This window comes from Rhinolophus ferrumequinum, chromosome 10 (assembly GCF_004115265.2).
Source record: "Rhinolophus ferrumequinum isolate MPI-CBG mRhiFer1 chromosome 10, mRhiFer1_v1.p, whole genome shotgun sequence".
NCBI classification, from domain to species: Eukaryota; Metazoa; Chordata; class Mammalia; order Chiroptera; family Rhinolophidae; genus Rhinolophus; species Rhinolophus ferrumequinum.
In genome coordinates this window covers 19744537-19767262 of record NC_046293.1, presented here as the reverse complement: position 1 = coordinate 19767262, position 22726 = coordinate 19744537, and the positions used below count along the sequence as shown (strand labels likewise).

At 38.1% G+C, this 22726-nt stretch overlaps 1 protein-coding gene across 2 annotated transcripts in view; it reads left to right on the top strand.

Annotated features, from left to right (window-relative positions):
* APAF1 (apoptotic peptidase activating factor 1) overlaps positions 1-21093 on the top strand; it is a 66781-nt gene extending 45688 nt beyond the window's left edge. For both annotated transcript variants that reach the window (XM_033118081.1, XM_033118082.1), the window contains 8 exons: positions 780-905; positions 4102-4218; positions 5866-5991; positions 10642-10761; positions 11080-11205; positions 12868-12993; positions 15513-15659; positions 20089-21093. In XM_033118081.1, coding sequence (XP_032973972.1) covers positions 780-905; positions 4102-4218; positions 5866-5991; positions 10642-10761; positions 11080-11205; positions 12868-12993; positions 15513-15659; positions 20089-20235 — 1035 coding nt within the window. In that variant the 3' untranslated portion in view covers positions 20236-21093. The remainder of the gene's footprint in view (positions 1-779; positions 906-4101; positions 4219-5865; positions 5992-10641; positions 10762-11079; positions 11206-12867; positions 12994-15512; positions 15660-20088) is intronic.
* The last annotated feature ends 1633 nt before the right edge of the window (positions 21094-22726 follow it).

The following is a 22726-nucleotide window of genomic DNA, read 5'->3' as shown; positions in this document are numbered from 1 at the left end:
TAGGTATAGGCTTGATTTACTCCTCATCTCCAGTGCTCTTCTACTGCTTCTCTGATTTAATCCCACATTTTAAATTATAAACTCATTGAGGCCAGGGACCCTGGCTTGTCCCTGTGACGTCTAAGACAGTGTTTTGTACAAATTGTAGCTAAAATTTATTTAGTATTTGCTGTATGCCTGACGTACAAAGTGCTACATATATTCATTTGCTAATTCTCATTATAGTTCTTTTTGCAGCTGAGGAAACAGACACAGAAAGGTTAAGTCAGCGCTACTTAAAGAACCTATCTCAGTAAGCTTGTTCCAGAATGTAAATCAACACACTGCTTCTTTCATCAAGAAAATCTTGTTAAAAAAATGAACTTTACCACTAGGAATACTGTAATCAGTGTGTATGGTGATATAGTTGATTTACATTCTGGTATAGGCTCCTTACCTTGGTATCAAACAGTTTTGAGAACCAGCAGGAGGTCGTTACCTTTGAGTGGCACAGGGTTAAGTAACCTGCCCAAAGGTTTCAATTTCAGGTAGAACTAGAATTCATAAGTAAGGTATTTTGACTCTAGCACCCATTACTTTTAATACTAACTGCTTCCCACTATAGCATGTAATCAATAAATATTTATTGTTGAATTATAATCTAATAATTGAAAATTTTCTGGCACCATAAGCATTTTAAGTGTGAAGCCTGCTTTGTTTCTTGCATCAAGACTAGGACTTGTCTTTACAATATTTCAGAGGATACAGTAATCTTTTAGTTTTTTATCTCTCTTAATCAGCTCTGGGAGACAAAGACAAAGAAAGTATGTGAGAACTCTGCTATAGTGTTAAAGCAAGAAATAGATGTTGCGTTTCAAGAAAATGAAGTGATGGTTCTTGCAATTGACAATACAGGACGTCTGCAAGTGAGTATATTTTTAGAAAACAATTGGAAAATTTGTTTTAATTGAACTCACAGTTCACAATTTTTCTTGTTTGTTTTTGGACTTGGGATCAGGTACAATTGTATAGTATCTAACAGATGCTCAGTAGGTATTAATTGAATAAATATATGGGTCTTGAACTAAGGCTCAGACATGCTAGGATTTAGAAGTAAGATACCTTGTGTCTCACCTCATTCCTTGTCTGTTGGTATCTGTGAGCACATTCCTTGATCTGCATGGAGTCTAGGATATCCTGAGGACCACCTTGAACTTGTCCACAGTAGTGATTTAAACATGTCTGTAGGAGTGTGCAAGGGGGAAGGGCATACCAATGGAAGTTTTATTGCAGGGAAAGAATAACAGGGTCTTTGAAAGAACAAAAATTACTTTAAGTGGGAAGGACTCTGACCCATTGGAACTGAGTTGGAAGGAGCTGGGCTTTACGTACTGAAGTACGCCTGTTCATTCATTCCTTTACTCACACATTTGTTCAAGAAATATTTCTTGAATGCTTTGTACATTCCCTGTACAGGAAAGGTTTATGACATAAAATTAAAAGAATTGTATCATTTAGGATCCAAATAGTTGCACTCCAGACTGCTCTCTACCCTGCCCCTCAACAAAGAGTGAAACACATAAGAGAGAGGCATTTCTTGCCTTGCTGAAGAAGAAAGGGGCCCCAGAAGTCCATTGGCAGAAGATTGATAGTTTGGAGTTTTGAGTGGTGGTAACAGAGAGTAGATGCCTTAAGGATCATTGGGGCTCAAGAACAGGTTAGCACCACTGCATTAACTAGCCCAGATAGTGTGTTGTCTACATGGAAGTCCAGTGCAGTTGGTGTTGAACTGGTGGAGAAGTCCTGCAAGTGGAGGTAGCATGCTAGGTAGTGGCTGCGGAGAGAGCAAGCGTCTCATGGAAGGTCAAACACGGTACTGCTTTCGTGTTGGCCAGCCCAACCAGAAAGCTGAGTAGGGCACCCTTCCATGATGTGTCAGCATGTGGAGCTGAGTGACAGACTCCTGGCCGAGAGAGGTGGCAGAGCAGCAGCCAGAGACGAGGGCAAGGATCAGCTGGCTTCATGTAAGTTACTGAGACATTCCCCTTGCCCTGAGGATTCCTTGAGAGACATAGGATTGGGAAGAACAGAAACCCTGTGGGAGGTGAGGGCTAATGATCCTGTGAACTCTTTTCTCAAAGTTTATTTGTTATGTTATGCCCTTCATTCGCTTTTTATAAGAGCACGAATACAACTTGAGTTAACCTTTTTTTCCAGCTGGGTTTGTGGAAGTGCCTAATTAACCTCTAGTGAAAGGTTTTAGCAGTGATAATGTGATCTTATGCCATTTTTGTGTGTGATTTTTCTTGATTTGGTTATTGAAAGATAGAGGGCAAGAAATGTGTAAGAGAATGAAAGGAGATAGTGAAGTGGAGCTACAACGTACAGAGAAACAATAGAGAAGAGGGAGAAGTAAAGGAAACATGCATATTGAGGGTTGAGAGCTAGCAAGAGTTTGAGATAGACTGGCAGAGAGTAGGGCAGAGCTTAGCAAGTTCTGAAGCTGCAAACCTCAGCTTGATGTAGTGGAGAAAACAGTGACTGTTCACTCAGGAGACCCAGGTACAAGTTCTGGCTTTGTTGTCAGCTAGTTCTGTGATGTCGAGTAAATTGCATCACTTCTTTGAGCCTCACTTCTTCACCTCTAAGGTCCTTTTTATCTTCCAAAGTCAGTGGGCTGGTTATAGGGTCAAGGTGGAATCCAAATTCAGGAGACAAATATCTGGGGTAAATTGTCTATGGTGTTGGGTAATTTCTTCTTGTCTACAGTGGGGATCCGAATCGAGCTGTGAGACACCCCTAAATACGGTTTGTTCTGTATTTTACAAGTTTGACTGTCGTCCTTAATATGTTGATAAGGAGCTCCAAATGCTCTGTATTTCTGGGATGAATTGGGATGTGGGATTGAATGTGAATTCCTTGTTACTGATTTATAGCAGACTGATTTTTCCACTTGGGACATTTTCCACTGCAGTTTTCTTGTGAAGTTCAAGGTCCTCATGCTTTATTAAATTTGAAACCTTTCTTTAACAGTTGTCATAACTGTGAGACTTAAAGAAGTCATCTGACTAAAAGTATCATTTTATTCTATGTCAATGATTGTGGGAGAGTTTAGAAGATAATTAAATGGACAAATAATAGCTCCATTTAAGTGAACAAAACATTTTTTAGTCACCACTTCAAAAAAATAGGGAAATTGATTTTTGAGAGAAGATAGTTAACTTTTAGTAATCAGTCTTTATTTGGAATATCTAATAGATCAGACCATGCTGGGTAAAATATTGTAAAGAAAAAGCTACCTTGATTGATTGACCCTATAATCTTGTACCTGAAACAAAGATTACTGCTTATTTCATATTGAAAAATAATTCAACACTTTTAGGTTATAACACATAGAGAGAGATATCTGACAATTGATTTAAGCTTGAGAAATTTTACCCAGGTCCCATGTTTTAATTGAGTGATAAGTCATCTTTATTAGTGGAACTTAAAAAAATAATTATTAGCATAGGTATATGTTATGAAATTGGGTAATCTTAGTTTAAGCATTACAAGTCCAGCCACCCAAATTATGCTCATGGGCTCTTCTCCAGTGCCCCCTTCTCCCAAAAGAAAAGGGAATCTTAATTTATACTTTTTTGTGAGTGATTTGGAGGATATAAAATCCATTTTAATTTGAATTTGTCTTTTTATGTAATGTCTGTCTCAGTCTTGTTTCACCAACCCCCTTGGATAATATCACAAAAGTGTATTTTTACAACCAATAGCCCTATTAAAATGGTCTTTGAGAAGAAATGGAAAACAGGGTGTGGAGATAGCTGTGGGATTACAAATCAGACAGACGTGTCTCAGGTGGTGGGTATAGCAGCTGCTTTATAAACCTTTTAAAGCTCATTTTATTTTATGAAAATGATTTGAACCACAAAAGTGAAATGAAATGAAAGCGTGAAGTGCTAAATGCAGCTGCTGAGACTAGGATAGTCCTTTGTTGTTCTCCCGGGAGCTCTTGTTGGTTATTTTCTGTGTTTTATTACTATTTTTTTTTCCAATTGAGGTCTCTATTCTAAAGAACAAAAACTGCTCATACAACCTAATAACTGATTGTGCCTTATTTTCCATTAGCTCATTAATGGAAAAACAGGTCAGATCGATTATCTGACTGAAGTGCAAGCTAGCTGCTGTTGCTTCAGCCCACATCTGCAGTTCGTTGCATTTGGAGGCAATGACGGAGCCGTTCAGGTACTCACTTCTGGTCTTCAAGTCTTTCTGTGCAGCACACTTATTTATTTAAAATTAATTATATGGTTGGCATAGCAGCCTTATGTCCTAAATAAGGCTTCTCTTTGTCATTCTTCTGTTAGACTAAAAAAACAGTTCTGTTAGTGATGTAGTTCTGTTTGCCTTCACTGCTGTTTCTCATACCTTTTGTCTTTTTGTGTTCCTTATTCTCTACCTAGTCGTTTTGTTGTTCTCCAAGTATATCAAATACTATCAGAGATTCAGCTAACTATGCAAAGAACATTTTTTTCCTCTTCCTAAAGGATCCTTGGTTTCCCTTTGTTTTCCATCTTGTTGCCCAGCGAGCACTACAATCTTTTCATTTTTATTATCTAAGGATCTCAAAATGAACCTTACAGATAGTTTACAAAAATAACTCACAAAACACACGTGTGCCTCATTCATAATCCCCTGTCACTTGGGGAAGAGGCGGTACCTGGCTGTGGGGACTAGGTTAGAGGCATCACATGGGGGCGCTTCCGTCTTGCCTGGGGGCGGGGAATAGTCTTATCCTTATCCTCCTCAAAGTTATCAAATAATATAAATAACATGTGAAATTACCAATATTTGACTCTATTTAACTTATAAATGGCAATTTTATGTGGTTCAGCCTAAGATCAAATAACAATAACAGCTACCATTTATTAGGTGTTTACTGTGTCAGATGCTCTCATCGAATTATTGTAACATCCTGCATCTTAGATATTATTATTCTTGTTTTACAGATGTCTAAACGCCTAGTTTCCACAACTTTTATAAAGTCAGTAAGTGACAGAGCTAGGATGCAAACCCGTGTCTTTGAGCCTCTGCTCAACTGTTGTGCTATCCTGCCCTCCTCCCATAGGAGCTGCGAGATTGTCCAGCCTGCTCATTCAGGAAGGCTTTCATTCACACAATCCCCTTGGCTTTATAAGGTGCCTTTTTCAGACATGCAGATTTGGTTTGCATTTCTACAATCTCCTGTTTTAGCATAGTCTGTATTTTCCTTAGGCTTCCTTGAGTACATTTTCATTTGGGCAAAGGAACCATATTTTTTGGAGGGTATGAGTTCATTTGAAAACCTTTTTGATATCGTCATTTTTTGAGTTCTGTTAACACTTTCTTAATCTCTGCATTAGCCCTTTTAAGTCTTCTCAGTGCACTGCCTTCCATCCTACTCGTATCTTCTTTTCCTTTACCCGTCTCCCTCATCAGCTTTTATCTTACCTTGTCTCTGTGTTGCTGTATAAAGAGCTTGCCTTGTCGCTCATCTGGGATTTTTTTTTTTAATTTCTCTCATCCATCTTAAATGTCATTTTCTTTTTGGAGGCTGAGCCCAGACTAACACTTGTTTGATGAATTGAGTACTCGGGAGGACCACTGGTTCCTACTGCCATGTGGTCATTCCAGTGAGTGTTGTATTTTAGGGTGTGTGTGTGTGTGTGTGTGTGTGTGTGCACAGATGTGCGTGTATGTATGTGTACCATTAATTTGTGTGTCTTTAGTTAAACTGTAAGCACCATGAGATGGAAATTCTATACCCTTCTGTAGTTTAATGTCTTTGAGGTATAATGCCTGCGTGTTGCTGAGTTTCTTTGTATTAATTTTCTGTGATTTTCTACTTTGAAGATTTTAGAACTTCTAAACAACAGAATCTTCCAGTCTAGGACTGGACACAAGAACACTGTACGACACATCCAGTTCACAGCTGATGGGAAGAGTCTTATTTCAAGCTCTGATGATTCTACAATTCAGGTGAGAGGGAGGATGAACTCCTAACACACATAATGCTGACTCGAGCAGAGGAGCATGTCGGTTATGGCTCAGATCTGGTGTGCATTTTAACCATTTCTTGAAGCTCATATTGCCTTGGATATACATTCAGTCTATGCACATGGGCTTACATGAAACCCATTTGTGTTGCATATTTTTCTGTGGGTGAAGCAGGCAGTTTGACTTAGAACTAGACGGTTGTTTATTTTGAATATCAAGGATTCATTTGAAGTCTCCCATCTGCTTTGGTATTTGGATTTGTATCAATAACTGTACTTTTTTGCACATTTATATAATTTATCTTTATATTTCTTTATAGTAGTAAAATCTGAATGAAATGATTTCTTTCAATTTAAGAATAAGATGTTTATTGCAATGATAAAATCCTGTGAAAAAGGGTAGTTTACCATTGTGAAGGATTGTGGATATAGAAGCCTTAAGCCAACTACATGTTCTGTTTAAATTTACTTTATTTTTTCTTAAAGTTCCAATGCACATACTTTAAAGACTCAAGTATTATTACAAGGCTTGTTATGAAAAATAGACTCCCCCATTTCTCATTCTCCAGAAGCACCACTTTTAGCTTTTGGATGTTTCTTTTGATCTTTACCTTCACGTCCCATATTGCTTGTAAAGCTAATTCTTTTTTTTTTAATTAAAGTTTATTGGGGTGACAATTGTTAGTAAAGCTACATAGATTTCAGGTGTACAATTCTGTATATATCATCTATAAATCCCATTGTGTGTTCACCACCCAGAGTCAGTTCTCCTTCCATCACCATATATTTGATCCCCTTTACCTTCATCTACCACTCCCCTCCCCCCTTACCCTCTGGTAACCACTAAAACTATTGTCTGTGTCTATGAGTTTTTGTTTCTCATTTGTTTGTCTTGTTATTTTGTTGTTTTTGGTTTATATGCCACATATCAGTGAAATCATATGGTTCTCTGCTTTTTCAGTCTGACTTATTTCGCTTAGCATGTAATGCTAATTCTTGATTTTTACTTTTGAGGATTTATCTATTAACTTCCCTATATGAAAATATAGCTTTTTTTTTCTTCTTCCACCTGTCCTACCTTCAACTAGTGCACACACCCTTTTATCAATCCCCCTAGTGCACACACCCTTTTATCAATCCCCATTATCTTTTTTTTTTTTTTTTCCTTAAGGTGGGCACAGCTCAGAGTGGCCCATATGGGGATCGAACTGGCAACCTTGGTGTTATTATCACCATGCTCTAACCAACTGAGCTAACCAGCCACCCATATAATGTGAAGTCAATCCCCATGTAATTATCAATTTTGTGGCTTTTGTCTTTCTCTAGTGCTTTTAGGATTCTGTTTTCTCAGTTCTGCTAAGTCAGTTATCTTCTCCTGCTTTCCAGCCTCTAACATTTTGTTATCTTCTTTCCCATTCTCTAGACCATGTCATTTTAGTAGGATTTTAGAAGTGAAATAGATGAATACATATGTTTAATGGAAGTTACTATATATTCTTTTATGTAGTGTGTGTATATGTCTATGTCTTATGGTGGCAATATTAATAATTTAATGATAAGAATAATTTACACTATTAAAAACTATTTTGGAAAAAAACTTTTTATTTTATATTTTTGTGAGTCCTATATGATTAGAATGAAATTTGGCTTCAGTACAGCAACGTATTTATTATAGGCTTCCATGATACTGGTGTATTAGCTCTGAAACTCAGTGTAATACTCATCTTTCTTCCTTTCCAGGTGGCTTTGGAATGGGTAAAACTAAATTACAGCCAATGAAATTCTCCTGAGACAATGTGTACTGTGTAGCCTTTCTGTCAAAAGCTAAATTTAAAAGTTTTATGACTTGCTTGAAGATCAGATATTTTCAGCCAGAGGGAGAAATAATTTCTAGGAATAGTTTTAGGGTCGGAGTTAAATTATTTTAGAAATATGAGTTAAGTTCTGTTCTACTCAGTATACGTTTTATATTTAAAATGTTTTAATGAGTATATATTTATGTAACAAAACTCTTGGTATTTCCAAGAATTGACTGGTTGGATTTTTGTTTTCATTTTTTGGTGTTTTTGTATAATTAATTGGGTTTGTCTCCTTATCCCCCAGTTTTACTGAGGTATAACTGACAAAATTGTATATGTTTAAGACATACAGAGTGATGATTTATGTACACATTGTGAAATAATTGCTATAGTCAAATTAATTAACAAGTCTGCACACACCTCACATAGTTACCATTTTGGAGGTTTATTTTAATCATCTTTGTATCGTCAGTGCCTGCAATATATTGTAGGGGTTTAGGGTTCGTTGATTTAAAGTTATTGCCAACATTTGAAGAATCACCTTGCCTGATGCTAGCATTTAGAGTTGTGAAAATTGCAGTCTGCCTTGGTAGTTTTTGATCCTTTACCTTGAGGTAAATAAAGCCCAAATAGTTGCCATGTTCATCTAAGCCAAAGTATATAATTTTGAGAATATATGATTCTTGTAGGTATAGGAAGATTGCTTAGCATTTAAAAAAAAATTATCTATATAACTAAAAAAAATTCTACAGTGTATGTACATTGCAAAAATTATAGCTAATGGTAGAGACATCCCCAAACTTAACCTTAATACATGTGACTAATGCTGGTAGAAGTTTAGCTGTTATGTAAGGTGATTCATTAGCACAGTATGTTTGAATCCAACAAAGAAAAAGTATCCCGGCCATCATTGCCTTATCAGAAAGCTTCTGCAACAAAATCTGCTAAGGGCGTCTTGACCTCCCTCAGTGATTATCAGATTCTTTGTTATGTCTGCTCAGGATGTGGAGGGTGGCAGCATGGACGTAGGTCAGGAATGAATTGCTGGGAATGGCGGTGGGGTGCCAGTCAACCAGGAAGAGTTGTTAACAGTAGCCCCTGATCCTCTAGTCTAGTACGGCCCTAAAAGGAGGAGGGAAGCAGACAGTTCCTAGTGGGAATGGTCTAAGGCATTTTATGTGTAGTTGCACAGGTGTCTTTCCTTGCTGATGTGATTTGGGGAGTCGGAAAAGCCTCTCTTTCTTCCCCCTCCTCCAGCATATCTCACTGGGTTCTTCAAACACTGAACTTCCTAATTCATTCTCTTTAAAGTCATTCTCACTTCCAGCTCCTCTTGTTCTCATAGAAGATACCCTGCTTCTGCTATTGTGCTTCTGTGAATGAGCGCTCTGAGACAGATGAGATGGAGAGGATCTGAGAGCAGGGCTCAGTGTGGAGGGTGGCTGCTAAATGTGGAGGATAAAGGAGTCAAGAAGCCGGGTAGAGAGATGTCATTTCTTTTACAATTTTGCCTAAGCCTGGTAGGTTTTTACCTTAAAGACATTTCTGTTGTTTAACCTTTGCCAGTGAAAAACCAGACCCAGAATATTACCAGTGTGCATACCTGTGATGGTGGCTGGTTTTTCTTTACCTTTTTATTACTGATATTAAAAAATCGAAGAAAATTCTGTTGGAGACTGCTCAGAAATCTAGCTTCATCGGGCCCCTTGGGCTGTTTTGTCAAATATTCCCAACATTTTTTTACTATCATTCCTGTACTCCCACCAGATTTTGAACTACGATCAGGTCCGTATAATCTTTCCATGTTTTCCTGCTCTGATACTTTAACTCAAGCATTCATTCCTGTGTTTGAAATGACTTCCTCAGTTTATGAATCGTACTTCCAGATCTTTCCTCGAGCCTACTTTGAATGCATTCCATCAAGTCTTTCTAAGAAATTGCTTTTTTGAGTTCCACAGAACTTTTCTCTCTACCATTATAGCTTCTATTATTGAGTTTTGTTGTTTTTAGTATGTCTCATTTTCTTTGCTAGTCTCTTAGGTTTCTTGATGCTAGATCCTTGAATATTTGCCTCACATATAGGTGCTAAATAAAAACATTTGTTAAATTCAAGTCAAGAATTAATAAGGCTCTAAATACAGTTGCTTTGATTTAGTAATTAAGAGTTCTATACATGGACATGACATAGAAATGAAATTCTTTTTGTTCACCTATATGTCTCCATATGCTTGTACGGCTTATTTTGTGCCAATTACTCATTATTTCAATTTCTTCTCCCTTTGTGCCTGAGGAGTTCTTTCTGGCATTCCATGTGAAAAATAATGTACTATATCACCTCTTTTGTCATTTTGAGGATTGTGTGAAGGAATAGCTAAGACCTGTGAAGCTCAGAAATTCCATGACCTGGTTTAAAGCTGCTCTGGGCAGATGACCTTCTCCGGCAGTAGGGCCATTGGAGCTGCAGACTTGCCTAACTTGTGAGGTTTAGAAATCTGTGAATATGTAATTGGAAAATTTAATCAGATGGTGAGCTCACTAGCATATTGTGGTTTTTCTCTGTCTTCTGGTATAATTAACTGCTCTCCAAGAAACTAAAGAAAACAAATGTTATTTAGGAGGAAAAGTACTTTATTTTGCCCCTAGTCAAGTTAGTTAACCCCAGGTTTTCTCTTCTCTGTCTATAAAATGGGGACACCACACTCTTTCTTAGTACTCTTCTTTGTTTTACTAAAATGCCATGGGGATAAAAGACTTCAGACAAGGGTGTGCATCCTCCCCCTCCAGTGGGATACTATGAGGAGAGGGTTATAACAGACATATTCTCTGATATTCAGGTGTGGAATTGGCAGTCAGAGGAATATGTCTTTCTACAAGCCCATCGGGAAACAGTGAAAGACTTCAGGCTCTTGAAAAATTCAAGACTGCTTTCTTGGTCACTTGATGGAACGGTGAAGGTAATTTGAAGCACAGATTTCTTTTTAAAAAAGTATTTTAATGTTGCAGTGATTGTATTGTGACAACCAAAAGCAGACAGATGATAAGTAACTATTTACATTTTCAAGTTTCTATTTTCTCTTGCTTGTTTTAACTTTACTGCAATCAACAACATCTACTTTATATGAGCATTTGTACTAAAGGACACTTAAAGTAAAGAAGTCGGAACAACCAGTGTGCTAAAGCTCTTGTTTTATAATCTGTCTTCTAGCTGATTATGCTCAGTAATATAAAATGTTAAAAGTTAAAGGTGTCAACTTTTGAGTTTTTCTTTGAAGGTATGGAATATAATTACGGGAAGAATAGAAAAAGACTTTGTCTGTCACCAGCATACAGTACTTTCTTGTGATATTTCTTCTGATGGTACCAAGTTTTCATCTACCTCTGCTGACAAGACTGCAAAGGTAGGCCAGCCAGTTGAAATTTGCATGCATAAAACTTTGATATTGGTTATGTATTATGAGTCCAAATAATGTGTGAAATGCAGTAATAAGTTTCAGTTTACATATCTGTCTTATATTTTGTGAGTTTCTGGAGGATGCCCACTGGCATTTAGTTGATGTCAAATAGATTGAATGACGTTGAGGATTTTTAATTTCTCCCTTACTGATTACATTTTGTGTGTTACTAACCAAATGCGATCTCTACTGCATATGATAGGCAATAGAAAGCATTGAAAGGGGTTTACATTTAATTGCACACCCACAGTAAGTTTTTATATAATTGATGTAAGTTGATGCTTCTGAAAATCATCTTTCCGTGAAATGATGCTGCCTGGTTGGGGGTATTGAATACTCCTTCTCTTCTTTTTTCTTCATCTTTGTTAATGGCATCTTTCCAAACTGCAAACCTTGGCATTGCCCAGGACTCTGTCTTGTCTTCTGTGCTCTGTTGATTACTTCTCAGTGTCTCTTGAATCCTTCTTTTCCTCCTTGTCCCTGTGCTTACGACCAGGCTTTTTTTCTTCATTGGTGGACCTGCCTCTGGTCTGTGCCTCTGCCAGTTTCTTATCCCTAATGCTGTCTGAGTCCCCTGCTGAAGCACTTCTGTGACCTCATGGGTTATAAGCTGAATCCCTTAGCCCATCGCCATCTCTTTCTGCTACATTTTTCCCTCTGTGCCAGGCTACTTCTCTCCTTCTCCATCCATCTTTTTGTGTGTTCTGTTAACTTTGGCTTGGCACAACTTTGTGTTCCTTCTTTACCTCAAAACATGACTCATTCTTTCAGACCTAGATTTGGTGTCAGCTCTTCAGTGAACCCTTTCCTGGCCCTCAGGCAGGATTAGCTACTTCACCTTCAGGTGAAGTTCCCATTACAGAGTACTCATATTTATTGGAGCTGTTACATTACAGTTATTTACTTAACCATTCATAAGCCGGTATTCCGGATTAAATTATAAACTTTTCAAGGACAGACTGTGTCCAGTTCATCTTATACCACCAGTTTTTAGCTCACAGTGTCGGAAACATGGTAGTTTTCGGTATATGCTTGTTGAATGGTGATGACAGAACTGTGAGGGAGAATATGGAAGGAAAAGAATTGCATTTGACTGCCAAGAACGTAATATAGTATAGTGACTAACCTTTAAAGAACACTTGCCATATGTTTGGCCCTGTGCTAGGAATTTCATTCTCTATTATCTCATTTAGTTTTCACACTATAGGCACTGTTGTCCCATTTACCAGATGCACAAACTGAAGCAATAGCAATTTATGTGGGTTGTCTTAGGCCACAGGGAACTAGTAGTAAACAGTGGAACCAGAACTCACTCTCAAGTCTGATTCACTCCACAGACTGCTCTTAACTGATTTACTGTTCTCCCTTCTAAATCTAAAGTTAAGGACTTTGATCCTTGAGCTGAAGTTAACTTGAGTAATTAAAGGGAAACTCAAAAAGGAATGAGGTTGCAAGTTGGAACTTGGGCCTTTCATGAAAGTTATAAATTGTTGAATGTTAGAACTTCCATGTGATTGAATTGATGGCTAACTACCACTCAAGGCAGGGTTTGCAGATGCTCATTTCGAATGTATTTACCATTCCTAAATAACCCTAACTTCCTTCCAGATTTGGAGTTTTGAACACCTTTCACCTCTGCATGAACTGAGGGGCCACAAAGGCTGTGTGCGCTGCTCTGTCTTCTCTGTGGACAGCACCCTGCTGGCGACTGGAGATGACAACGGAGAAATCAGGGTAGGTGCTTGCTGACATGGCCGCAGTGCTCTTCCTGTAGCTTGGGCAAGCCCTTTGCACCACACTGGGGACCTGTGGTAATGTGACAAGGAAGCACAGCCCCGGGGCTTCTGTTGGATGAGGCATTCTTTGTTCTGTCTGGTGTGCACGTTGTGTTCCAGATTTGTAGTTTAGAGTTAGAGGAAAGCATTTCCTGTGTATGTGAGGAGGCACATGCCCTAGTTATTTGCAGTTGGTTCTCTGCTGTTAGCTTGAGGATGAGTCATCTTAGTTCTTGGATCTGAACCAAAGGTTGGCTTTAGTGGCAGAATGTGAGGAAAATAATTTTGGAAATCATTATCTAGATTATAAATGAATTGCACATTCGGCTGATTTCAGTCCTGAGAGAGAAGATCTCTTTAGCACTGTGCCCATTAGGTCATCAACACTGTTGCAGTCCTCATGGGCCGGCCTGCGCCCGGTTGGGTTAGGATCGGGCAGTTGATGGGGAAAGTTGAGGCACTAGGGATAGCCGCTTTGGAACCAGTATATTCGAGGAGAGTCTTGTTCTTTTTCTTTTTTGCAAAGAAGGATTTAAAATTCAAGGGATCTGTATATGACGCAGAATGAGAGAGAGTGCAGGTTGCAGGAGCAGAGGTGTTATTAGTCAGGCTTTCCAGGAAAACTAAGATTCTGCTGTGTATGGCCTAAGTGAGAGCAACCTTCTCGACCCCACCTCATACATCAGTGCCACGTCAGCTAGAGTGGCAGGGCTGCTTTGGGAACAGTCCTTTTGCTCTAAGTGCTCATCTTGGATGAAGGGCTCCTTTACTGGTTATGAGGGAGTGTTTCATTTTTCAGAAACCACTGAAGGAAAAAATTGCCCCTCTTGAAATGAGTGTTATTTAAAAATTTTTCTGCAGTACATTAAAAAATTGTTTTTTGTTTTTCTACCCGATTATTCAAAATGTAGGAAAACTATTCATTTTTATATGTGTATGTTACATCTAGCTGTTTTACTGAACTTGCTCTGATGAATTTTTCCATTTGATTCTCTTAGATTTTCTCGGGTTACATTTATAAATGGTGATTTTTATTTTTATTTTTTTAAATTAGTTTCAGGTGCACAAAACAATGCAATAGTTAGACATTTCATCCCTCAAAGAGTAATTCACCTTCGCCAATCTATTGCCCCTCTGATATTGTATACTGTGTTTCCCTGAAAATAAGACCTAGATGGACCATCAGCTCTAATGTGTCTTTTGGAGCAAAAATTAATATGACATAATACATATCGTACTATGTATTATATACTATATCATATATCATATATTATATGTTATATATTATATTATGACCTGGTCTTATATTAAATTAAGACACCGGGTCTTATATTAATTTTTGCTCCAAAAGACTCATTAGAGCTGATGGTCCAGCTAGGTCTTATTTTGGGGGAAACATGGTATATCTATTACAGTTCCGTTGACTCTATTTCCTATGCTGTACTCCATATCCTGTAACTATATATATATATATATATATATATATATATATATATATATATATTATATATATAAATATATATTATATATATATAATATTATATATAAAATATATATATATAAAATTATAGTTGACATACAGTATTATTGAGCTTCAGCGTCAGGTGTACAGTGCAGTGGTCAATTCATTTTTTTTAATGCCTCCATTTCTTTTTCTTATTCTGGTGTGCATGTCTTTGAAAAATTATAGTAGTGCTCAGTTGTTAAGTGTCAGTGGAAATAAATAGGAATATTAGCCTCTGTAAATAATTGGGCTTATAAGAGTCTAGTAAAATAAACTCCTGTGTGTGAGTGTGTGTGTGTATATGTGTGTGTACAGCTTACTGGGACTTATTGTTTAAAATATGTATATGTTATGAGTTTGAATGACATCTGTCAACATTCTTGGTGGTAGATCCTGGACTACAGTTCTCTTTATTTTTTTTTTTTTGAGGTAGTTTATTTATTAGGCCTTTCTGTTTATTCCTTGCTTCTCTCATCATTCTCTTATTATTAAATGAAAGTCACATTATTCTAATTAGTTACTCTAAATCCTTTTATTTTTTGGAGTATATTAATGATAAATATTGTAAGTAATAACATTTGTATTATGATTAGTGTTTTTTAAAAATTTGAGTAGGAAGGAATGCAATCTAAAAAAATTCCCAAGTTATCACTGAATTGTAATTACATTTTTAAGAAAGATTTCCAAATATTTTTAGATGATATGTACAGAACATGCCAAAGAAATGTATACACATTTTAAGAAAGGAAAGCTGTATTAAAATTGTGATGCTCAATATACAACGATAACATTAAAGATGACTACAAGTCACATTTGACTACTGCAATTACAAGAGGTGCTCAAAGTGGTTACCATCAGCATAATTTTAATACAGTGTTTTCCTTTCTTAAACTGTGTATACATTTTTTTGGCACCCTCTGTATATGTAACTTCTGGGTAACCCTGTTAAATAATTGTGTATTATGCTTGTATAGATATGGAATGTCTCAAATGGTGAGCTTCTTCACTTGTGTGCTCCGATTTCAATAGAAGAAGGAGCTGCTACCCACGGAGGCTGGGTGACCGACCTTTGCTTTTCTCCAGATAGCAAAATGCTTGTTTCTGCTGGAGGCTATCTTAAGGTAAGGGTTCCTCAAAGACTGAAGGAAAAGAACAGTCTATATCCTACTTTCTAAGGTATTCTCACTTGTTGTTTCTCAGTTGGTCTTCATACGACCCAGTGGAGTGGAAGGGCAATTACTGTTATCCCCATTTTGCAGTGAGGAGACTGAGCTCTGCCAGGCTACTTCCCTGCGATCTCTTGGAAGTTTTGGTGGCTGTGTTAGGGATGATCTTGGTCCAGAGCTCTCATACTGCCGTACAAAGTCTTAGATGATCAGAATGACTAGAAAGTGGGGGTGTCTAACTTAATTTTATTATCTACCTTGCTAATTATTAACTATTTTGGTTGAAAGTCTTTAAAAATATTTGTGAAATTTCCTTTAAGTATTAGTAGTAGTGGTAGTAGTAATAATAACAATAATAGCAGCAGCATATTGCTTTATAGTTTATAAAATGCTTTACTTATGTCATCTCACTAACCAGCTCTGTGAGGCAAAACCTTACTATCCTTGGTTTATAGATGAGAAACTGATGTTCATGAGTGTTGTGACTTCCTAACCTTCCACAGTTAGTAAGCTGGCTTATACAGACTTGCTGTGCGTGAAGCCTGAGGCCAAGGCTGTGTGTCGCGGTGCTCGTCTCTGTTTTTCCAGGCACTCAGTATGAGTGTGCTAAGGGTACGACACTGCTGTGAGGCACAGTGATTACGACTTGGTTCTTGCCTTCAGGTGGCTTACAGTCTGGGGGGGAAGCAGACAGTAAACAAATACAGTCCCCGTAGAGTGTAGGGGGCGTTCTGGACACGTTTGCGTAAGGATAGCGGAGACACAAAGGGAGAGGGAGAAGTTCTACCTTTGGGAGGTAGCAGAGGCTTTCTGTGAAGGGGCTGTTTGAGGTGAGGCTTTTGAATAGTGGTTTATTTATAAACGGGGTTGAAGACGATATTATATATTGTACTGACTATTTAAAATAGATTGCTAATCAAGTAGATTTTATGATACTGCTATATTTTACTGAAACCATTCAAGTGTAGGACATGATTCTGATTGTCTAACACAGTGTAGATGTTCAGAAATACTTGAATGAATGAATTGAAATTTTTGGTTATAGGGGGTCCATGTAATTGCAGTTTTACTCAACATAAAAATCTAGCTTATTAAAAAGACAAATTACAGGTCAGTTTTTAGGTCTATGGGAGGATGTATGTTATGATCCCTTTATAAGTTTGCATTTAAAATGCAATGCTGTTTGTCATGCAGGGCGGCCTGCAGGGTCTCAGCTCCTGCAGGGTCTCAGCTCCCGCTCCTCACATAAGAATGCAAGATGTGGCTAGGCCAAAAAGGAACACCCACGGAGCCATAGGTAGGGAAGTCATACCACTATAATCTTACTGGAGGCTGGGTTGGCAGGAGCCACACTATCCGCAACCCGCCATCCGCTTCTCTCTGCCAGCCAACCTCAGTTGCAAGCTGCAGTCCGCCATGCTAACTGCAATCCGTGCTTGCATGCTCAGCCACCGTCTTCTTGCTAGTCCCCACTTGCTACTAGCATAGCCACGGCAGTTATATTCGTGGCCAATGGCTCACTGGTTACAGCTGACGGCCAACTAGCCACAGCTGATGGCCATCCAATCACAGCTGATGGCCATTTACTACCTACCTGAGCCAGCACCTTTCCATGTGAGGGTGAGAGCCTGGAAACTGCACTCCTGGCTCTGTCCCCACACTGTTTATAAAACGTTGCGTTCACCTATACCTTTTTTGGGCACACCTTTATTAAATTTTCAGGGAATGTGAGACTATCACTACTTGTCCTTTAGCATAACAATGAGCTCTTAGTCTGCTCTGAGGATGATAGAGGAGTGACATTGCTGCTTTTGTGTTGGAAGCTGGGAATCTAGATCTATATTAACTGCTGAAAACCTTAGCTGCTCAGCTTTGACACTGAGCTTCTAGAAACCATGTCATTTGATGCTCTGGTCCGCATGGAAGGCTGTCGCATAATCCTGAGTCTGGCTTGTAAGATGTGATCGAGATCAGTGACTAGATTTCCAGAGTTCTTGGAGAACTTTGAAAACGAGCAGCAGAAGAGATATCTGTACTGCAAGAGGTTATAGCTTAAGGGTGAAAGAACCTGTAGCCTATATATTTAGTCTGTATACATAAGTGACAATCAGTCTTCCCTCTGGTTTGATTACCAGCATGGTTAAACTGATTATGATAGAACCCAGCCTGCATCTATCTACCCAGCGTGTTGAGACTATCTGAAGCACAGAGCAAATTAAAAGTAAAAAAGGAGCAGCTGCTATAATGTCCAATAAAACAAGCGTTTTGAGTCTGTTTACTTTAGAATCCAAGCTGTATAAATTGCATGTCAATAAGGTAAAGTTGATATTCAGTAGCTAAAAAGCTCTTAACTTTCAAAATTATTCCTACTTGTAAATTAAAAAATAATATAATTAGCTGTTGACCTGTGCTGTGCACAGAGTATATACTGTTAGAATGATGAGAAATCCATGTTAATTCATACTCATGAGGAGAAAGGCTGACTTGAAATATGGAAGACATGGCAATAAATGCAGGTTGGCCATAACTTAGAGGAAACAGAATGTCATGGTTAGGAGAGTGAGCCTTGGGGCAGACTGCCTGAGTTCAGAGGCTGGCTCTGCTACTCATTAGCGTTGTTAAGTTAATAATCTTACTGATTCAGGATTACTTAACTGCTCTGTGCCTCACTTTTCTTATCTGTAAAATGGGCACAGTAATTTCTATCTCATAGGGTTGGGAGGGTTAAAGGAGTTAACCATGTAATGTGTTTATACATAGTAGCGCATTACCCTGAATAAATGTTAGCTGCTATTTTTTAAGTTCATATTATTTCTTAGAGCAGTTTTAGGTTCATAGCAAAACTGAGCCAGAAGTACAGCGTTCCCCTGCCCCCACATACACAGCCTCCTCCAACTACCCACATCCCCCACCAGAGGGGGACATTGTTACAGCTGATGAAGGTTCATTGATGCGTCATCGCCACCCGAGGTTTACAGCAGGGCTCACTCTCATTGTTGTGCGTGCTATGAATTTTGACATGTGTATAATGACGTGTGTCCACTATACAGAATTGGTTTCACTGCCCTAAAAATTCCCTGTATTAGCTACCACTTTAATATCATTGTGTTTTAGTCCATATTCAAATTAATGGCTGGTGTAGTGTTTCCAAGTAGAATGATCTGCTTTAACAGAGGGAAAGGTAATGGGAGCACTAGATTAGGAAGCCAGAAACTGTTCCACCCTTGCCACTTGTTAGCAGTGTCATCTTGGGTGACAAGGCCTTTCTTCTCTCAGAACCCTGATTTCCTTATTTATAAAATGAGGCACTTGGCCTAGGTGATCTCTAAGGGCCTTACTATCTCTATGATGTGCCTCTAGCAACTGAAAACAGTTTTCTCTAAGTAGGTGGAGTGTCCTGTGTAGTCTTGATTACACTACTCTTTTACAAAGCACAGTTGTCAGTTCTGGAAAATTTCAAGTCAGTACATGTGCTTCAGTGAGATTTACTGAAGTCCACGGGGTATACTTTTGCCAGTTATTATTACTGATAGGGAATGTGAATAATTGACCCAGTCGTGCGTGCAAGGCAGAATGCTAGGCACTGCCACGGATACAAAAATGAGGGACACCATCATTGCGTTCAGAATACTCAGAATCTTGATGCACCTGAGCCCTTTTCAAAAGGTGTTCATGTACATTGTCCCTTTTGCCCTCATTCTGGCTGGGAGACATATGGGTAGCTTTATGTTCTCCATTTGGCAAATGAATATAAATACTGTTACAATCTTAGCAAATTCAGTGAACGGGAGGGGAAAGGAAGGACTTGGCCAGAGCATCTGCTACATTTGAGATGTTCAACATTTATTTAGCAAATAAATGTATAGGGTGTTTTATAAAGAAACTTGGTCACGGGCTCTTGGATCACTTCTAGTGAAAGGGAGGATTCAGTAGAGAGGATTCTGTCCTGTAGCCCGTACTATGAATAGTCTCGGTGTCCGCCGTCATACCAGTCCGTGTCTGCAAAGGGCCTTTTTAGAGAAGAGAGCGTTCTTCTGTCCATTTCACTAAGAAAGACATGCACACAGACGAGTTCAGTCCAGCCATGGCCTTACAGAACATGTAGCCTTGTGTCTGCAGCTGTCCGTAGGCTGCACGTTTCTCCAGCCTGACATGCGCGGAGTTAGGGGTAAGGGAGCTGCAAGGCAGTCACCAGGGTTAGTCAGGAAAGGCTGACCAGGTTGATACTACTATATTCAGCATTTATCTGAGACTTCTTTCCTGCGTTTGCTAAAGTTTGGGAGTGGGGAGTGGAGAGGTGATAGGTTGAAGGATCTGGCTGGCACTCCAGATTGTCACACAGTGTCATCATCAATCTAATGAGAATTTTATTTTTTCTGAACAGTGGTGGAATGTTGTCACTGGGGAATCCTCACAGACTTTCTACACAAATGGAACCAATCTTAAGAAAATACACGTGTCTCCTGACTTCAAAACATATGTGACTGTTGATAGTTTTGGTATTTTATATATTTTACAGATTTTAGAGTGAAATAGCTAAGCATTAATGTAAGTTGAACTCTTTTTAATTCTGAATTGGAAAAAAATGTAATGAACCCTGTATTTCAACTTTTTATAAAGCTGTGAATTTTTTGGCAGGATTGCATTCATTACAGAAGTGTTTGTGGTTGGATGAATAATATTAATTGTAGTTTTCCCCCAAATGAACACACCTTTAATCTTGATTTTCGTAATCGTCATTATTGTTAACAGTTTGTACTTAAGATGCAAATGAAAATGTAAATACATACCTTGCTATATTGTTGGTAAAATTATCTCTTGATACATTCAAATTGGTTGACATAATGAATGAGAACAGTTTGAAGGAAATGTGTATTTAATATTGTCATTATGCAGGCTGTGCCTCAGAGTCGCAGTGGCCTGATTTGTGAACCACACCGATCCAAGGGATATGGTTCTCCCAAATACAATCTTGGACCTTATTTGCACCCCTTAAATTTGCTGTAAAAATATTGTGTGCGCGCACACAGTTGGCATCATTTCCTTTAATTCACTGGATAAGTGAGTCTTGGATTTTAAGTTTTTTCTGTGAAGCAAAAATTATGTGTGTTGGAGACAGCAGATTTTATTTATCTACCTTTTTACAGTAGCTGATGACAGTTCAGTGCCATAACTGGGCTCTAGTTTTTAGTCTCTGAGTTGGTTACTATCCTGCTCGCTCTGGTTTTTTATATACTAGGCCTCTTACTTCACTGAACTTGTACTTGACTGAACTAGACCTTTCTTTTTTTTTTTCTTAATTGGGGAATATCGGGGAGGTGTGTTTTTCCAGGACCCATCAGCTCCAAGTCAAGTTGACGTTTTCAATCTAGTTGGGGAGGGCACAGCTCACTGGCCCATGGGGGAATTGAACCAGTGACCTGGGTGTTATGAGCACTGCACTCTAATCAACTGAGCCAACCAGCCGCCCACTGGCAGCTCAGCTTCGAGTCAAGTCGTTGTTTTCATTCTGATTGTGGAGGGCGCAGCTCACTGGCCCATGTGGAAATCGAACCGGCCACCCTGTTGTTAAGAGCTCCCGCTCTAGCCAACTGAGCCAACCAGCCACCCCTGAACTTGACCTTTCTTAATCTTCACTTTTTTCTTTTATTTAAAGCAATTGCTCCACAGTTAAATGTTAGTAAATCAGAATAATTGGGAAGGATCCAATTTTAATCATAAGTTTTAACAACAGAATTTTTCTAAGAAATGTAACATAATAAAAAATTACTTCTAATTACATTTACTTTTAGATGAATGGCATTGTCAGTGCTATTCTCTTAGTGAATTTCAAGAGAATTCTCTATGGGTTTTCTATACAGTACCAGAAATCATCGTGACTTTGGAAGATGTCACTTTTAACCCTCCAACCAGTTTATCTCCCTTCCCCTTCTCACCCTCCTTATCTCCTTCTTTCCCTCTTTCTCTTTTTCGCTTTCTCCCTCTCTTCCTCCCTCCAAGGTTAATCAGAAATGATAGCTTTTGACAGGGAAAAAGCACATCAGCATCAATAACTAGCTTTTTGACCTCCCGATTAAGGACCCTAATTGCAGCTTAAATCTAAACATTTTTCCTGAAATATACTGTTGAGAGAAATGGTGATAAATTAATAATAGATGTGGTTCTCATATAAAAAAATAGCCAAAATTCAAAAATTTTTGTTGCTGTAACAAGGACTAAGTCAAATAAGTATTAGTGTTAACAGTAGATAAGCAGTGAGCCAGTTTCTGTTGCTAGTGTTTATTGGTAGGGGTAATACACCACTCCAGAGGTATTTAGATTAGATATTCCAATTTAGCCTTTGAAGGACCCATAAACAGAGTGAATAAAAATCTTTTACATTGTTAAGGAGGATTTTTTTTTTTAAATAATGGGTTGAGGACCTACTTTACAGTCTTACTGTGATTTAAGCAAATGTGATGTGAAATCTTAATTTTATAAAAGAAATTCCTGTAAATGGTATGTTCTCAGAGTATCTACATCATTATTTGATTTGCATACAATATTTAGAAACTCATTTATAGCTCAAGAGTATAAAGTATTAACTTTTAGAATTAAAAGTACTTGACCGTTAAACAACAGACATCAGCTTTTAAAAAGGCTTGATTGATCCTCGTTTTAAAAACAAATTGAAAAGAAGACTGGGAAGAAAGCAGAGTAACACGGGGAAAGATGAGAAGCCTAGCATGATGCAGCTATACAAATTTTGTGACAGCTCAAGTGGTCAGTCAAGGGGAGGGTTTCGTTTGTATTTGTAGATAGCATTTTTTAAGTATCCGTCTCCCCCTTTTTATTGGAAATTACATTGCAGTTTGTATATGTAAAGATTTTTGTTACATTGTATGTGTCTTGTATGTTTTGAAAACTGTTAGTTTTGTATTAATGACACAGTTTACAGGATTTTTTTTTGTCTTGGTATACATTTTAATACATGAATTTTAAACATTTTATAAGAATAAAATTCCTAAAATATCTTTAAAAAA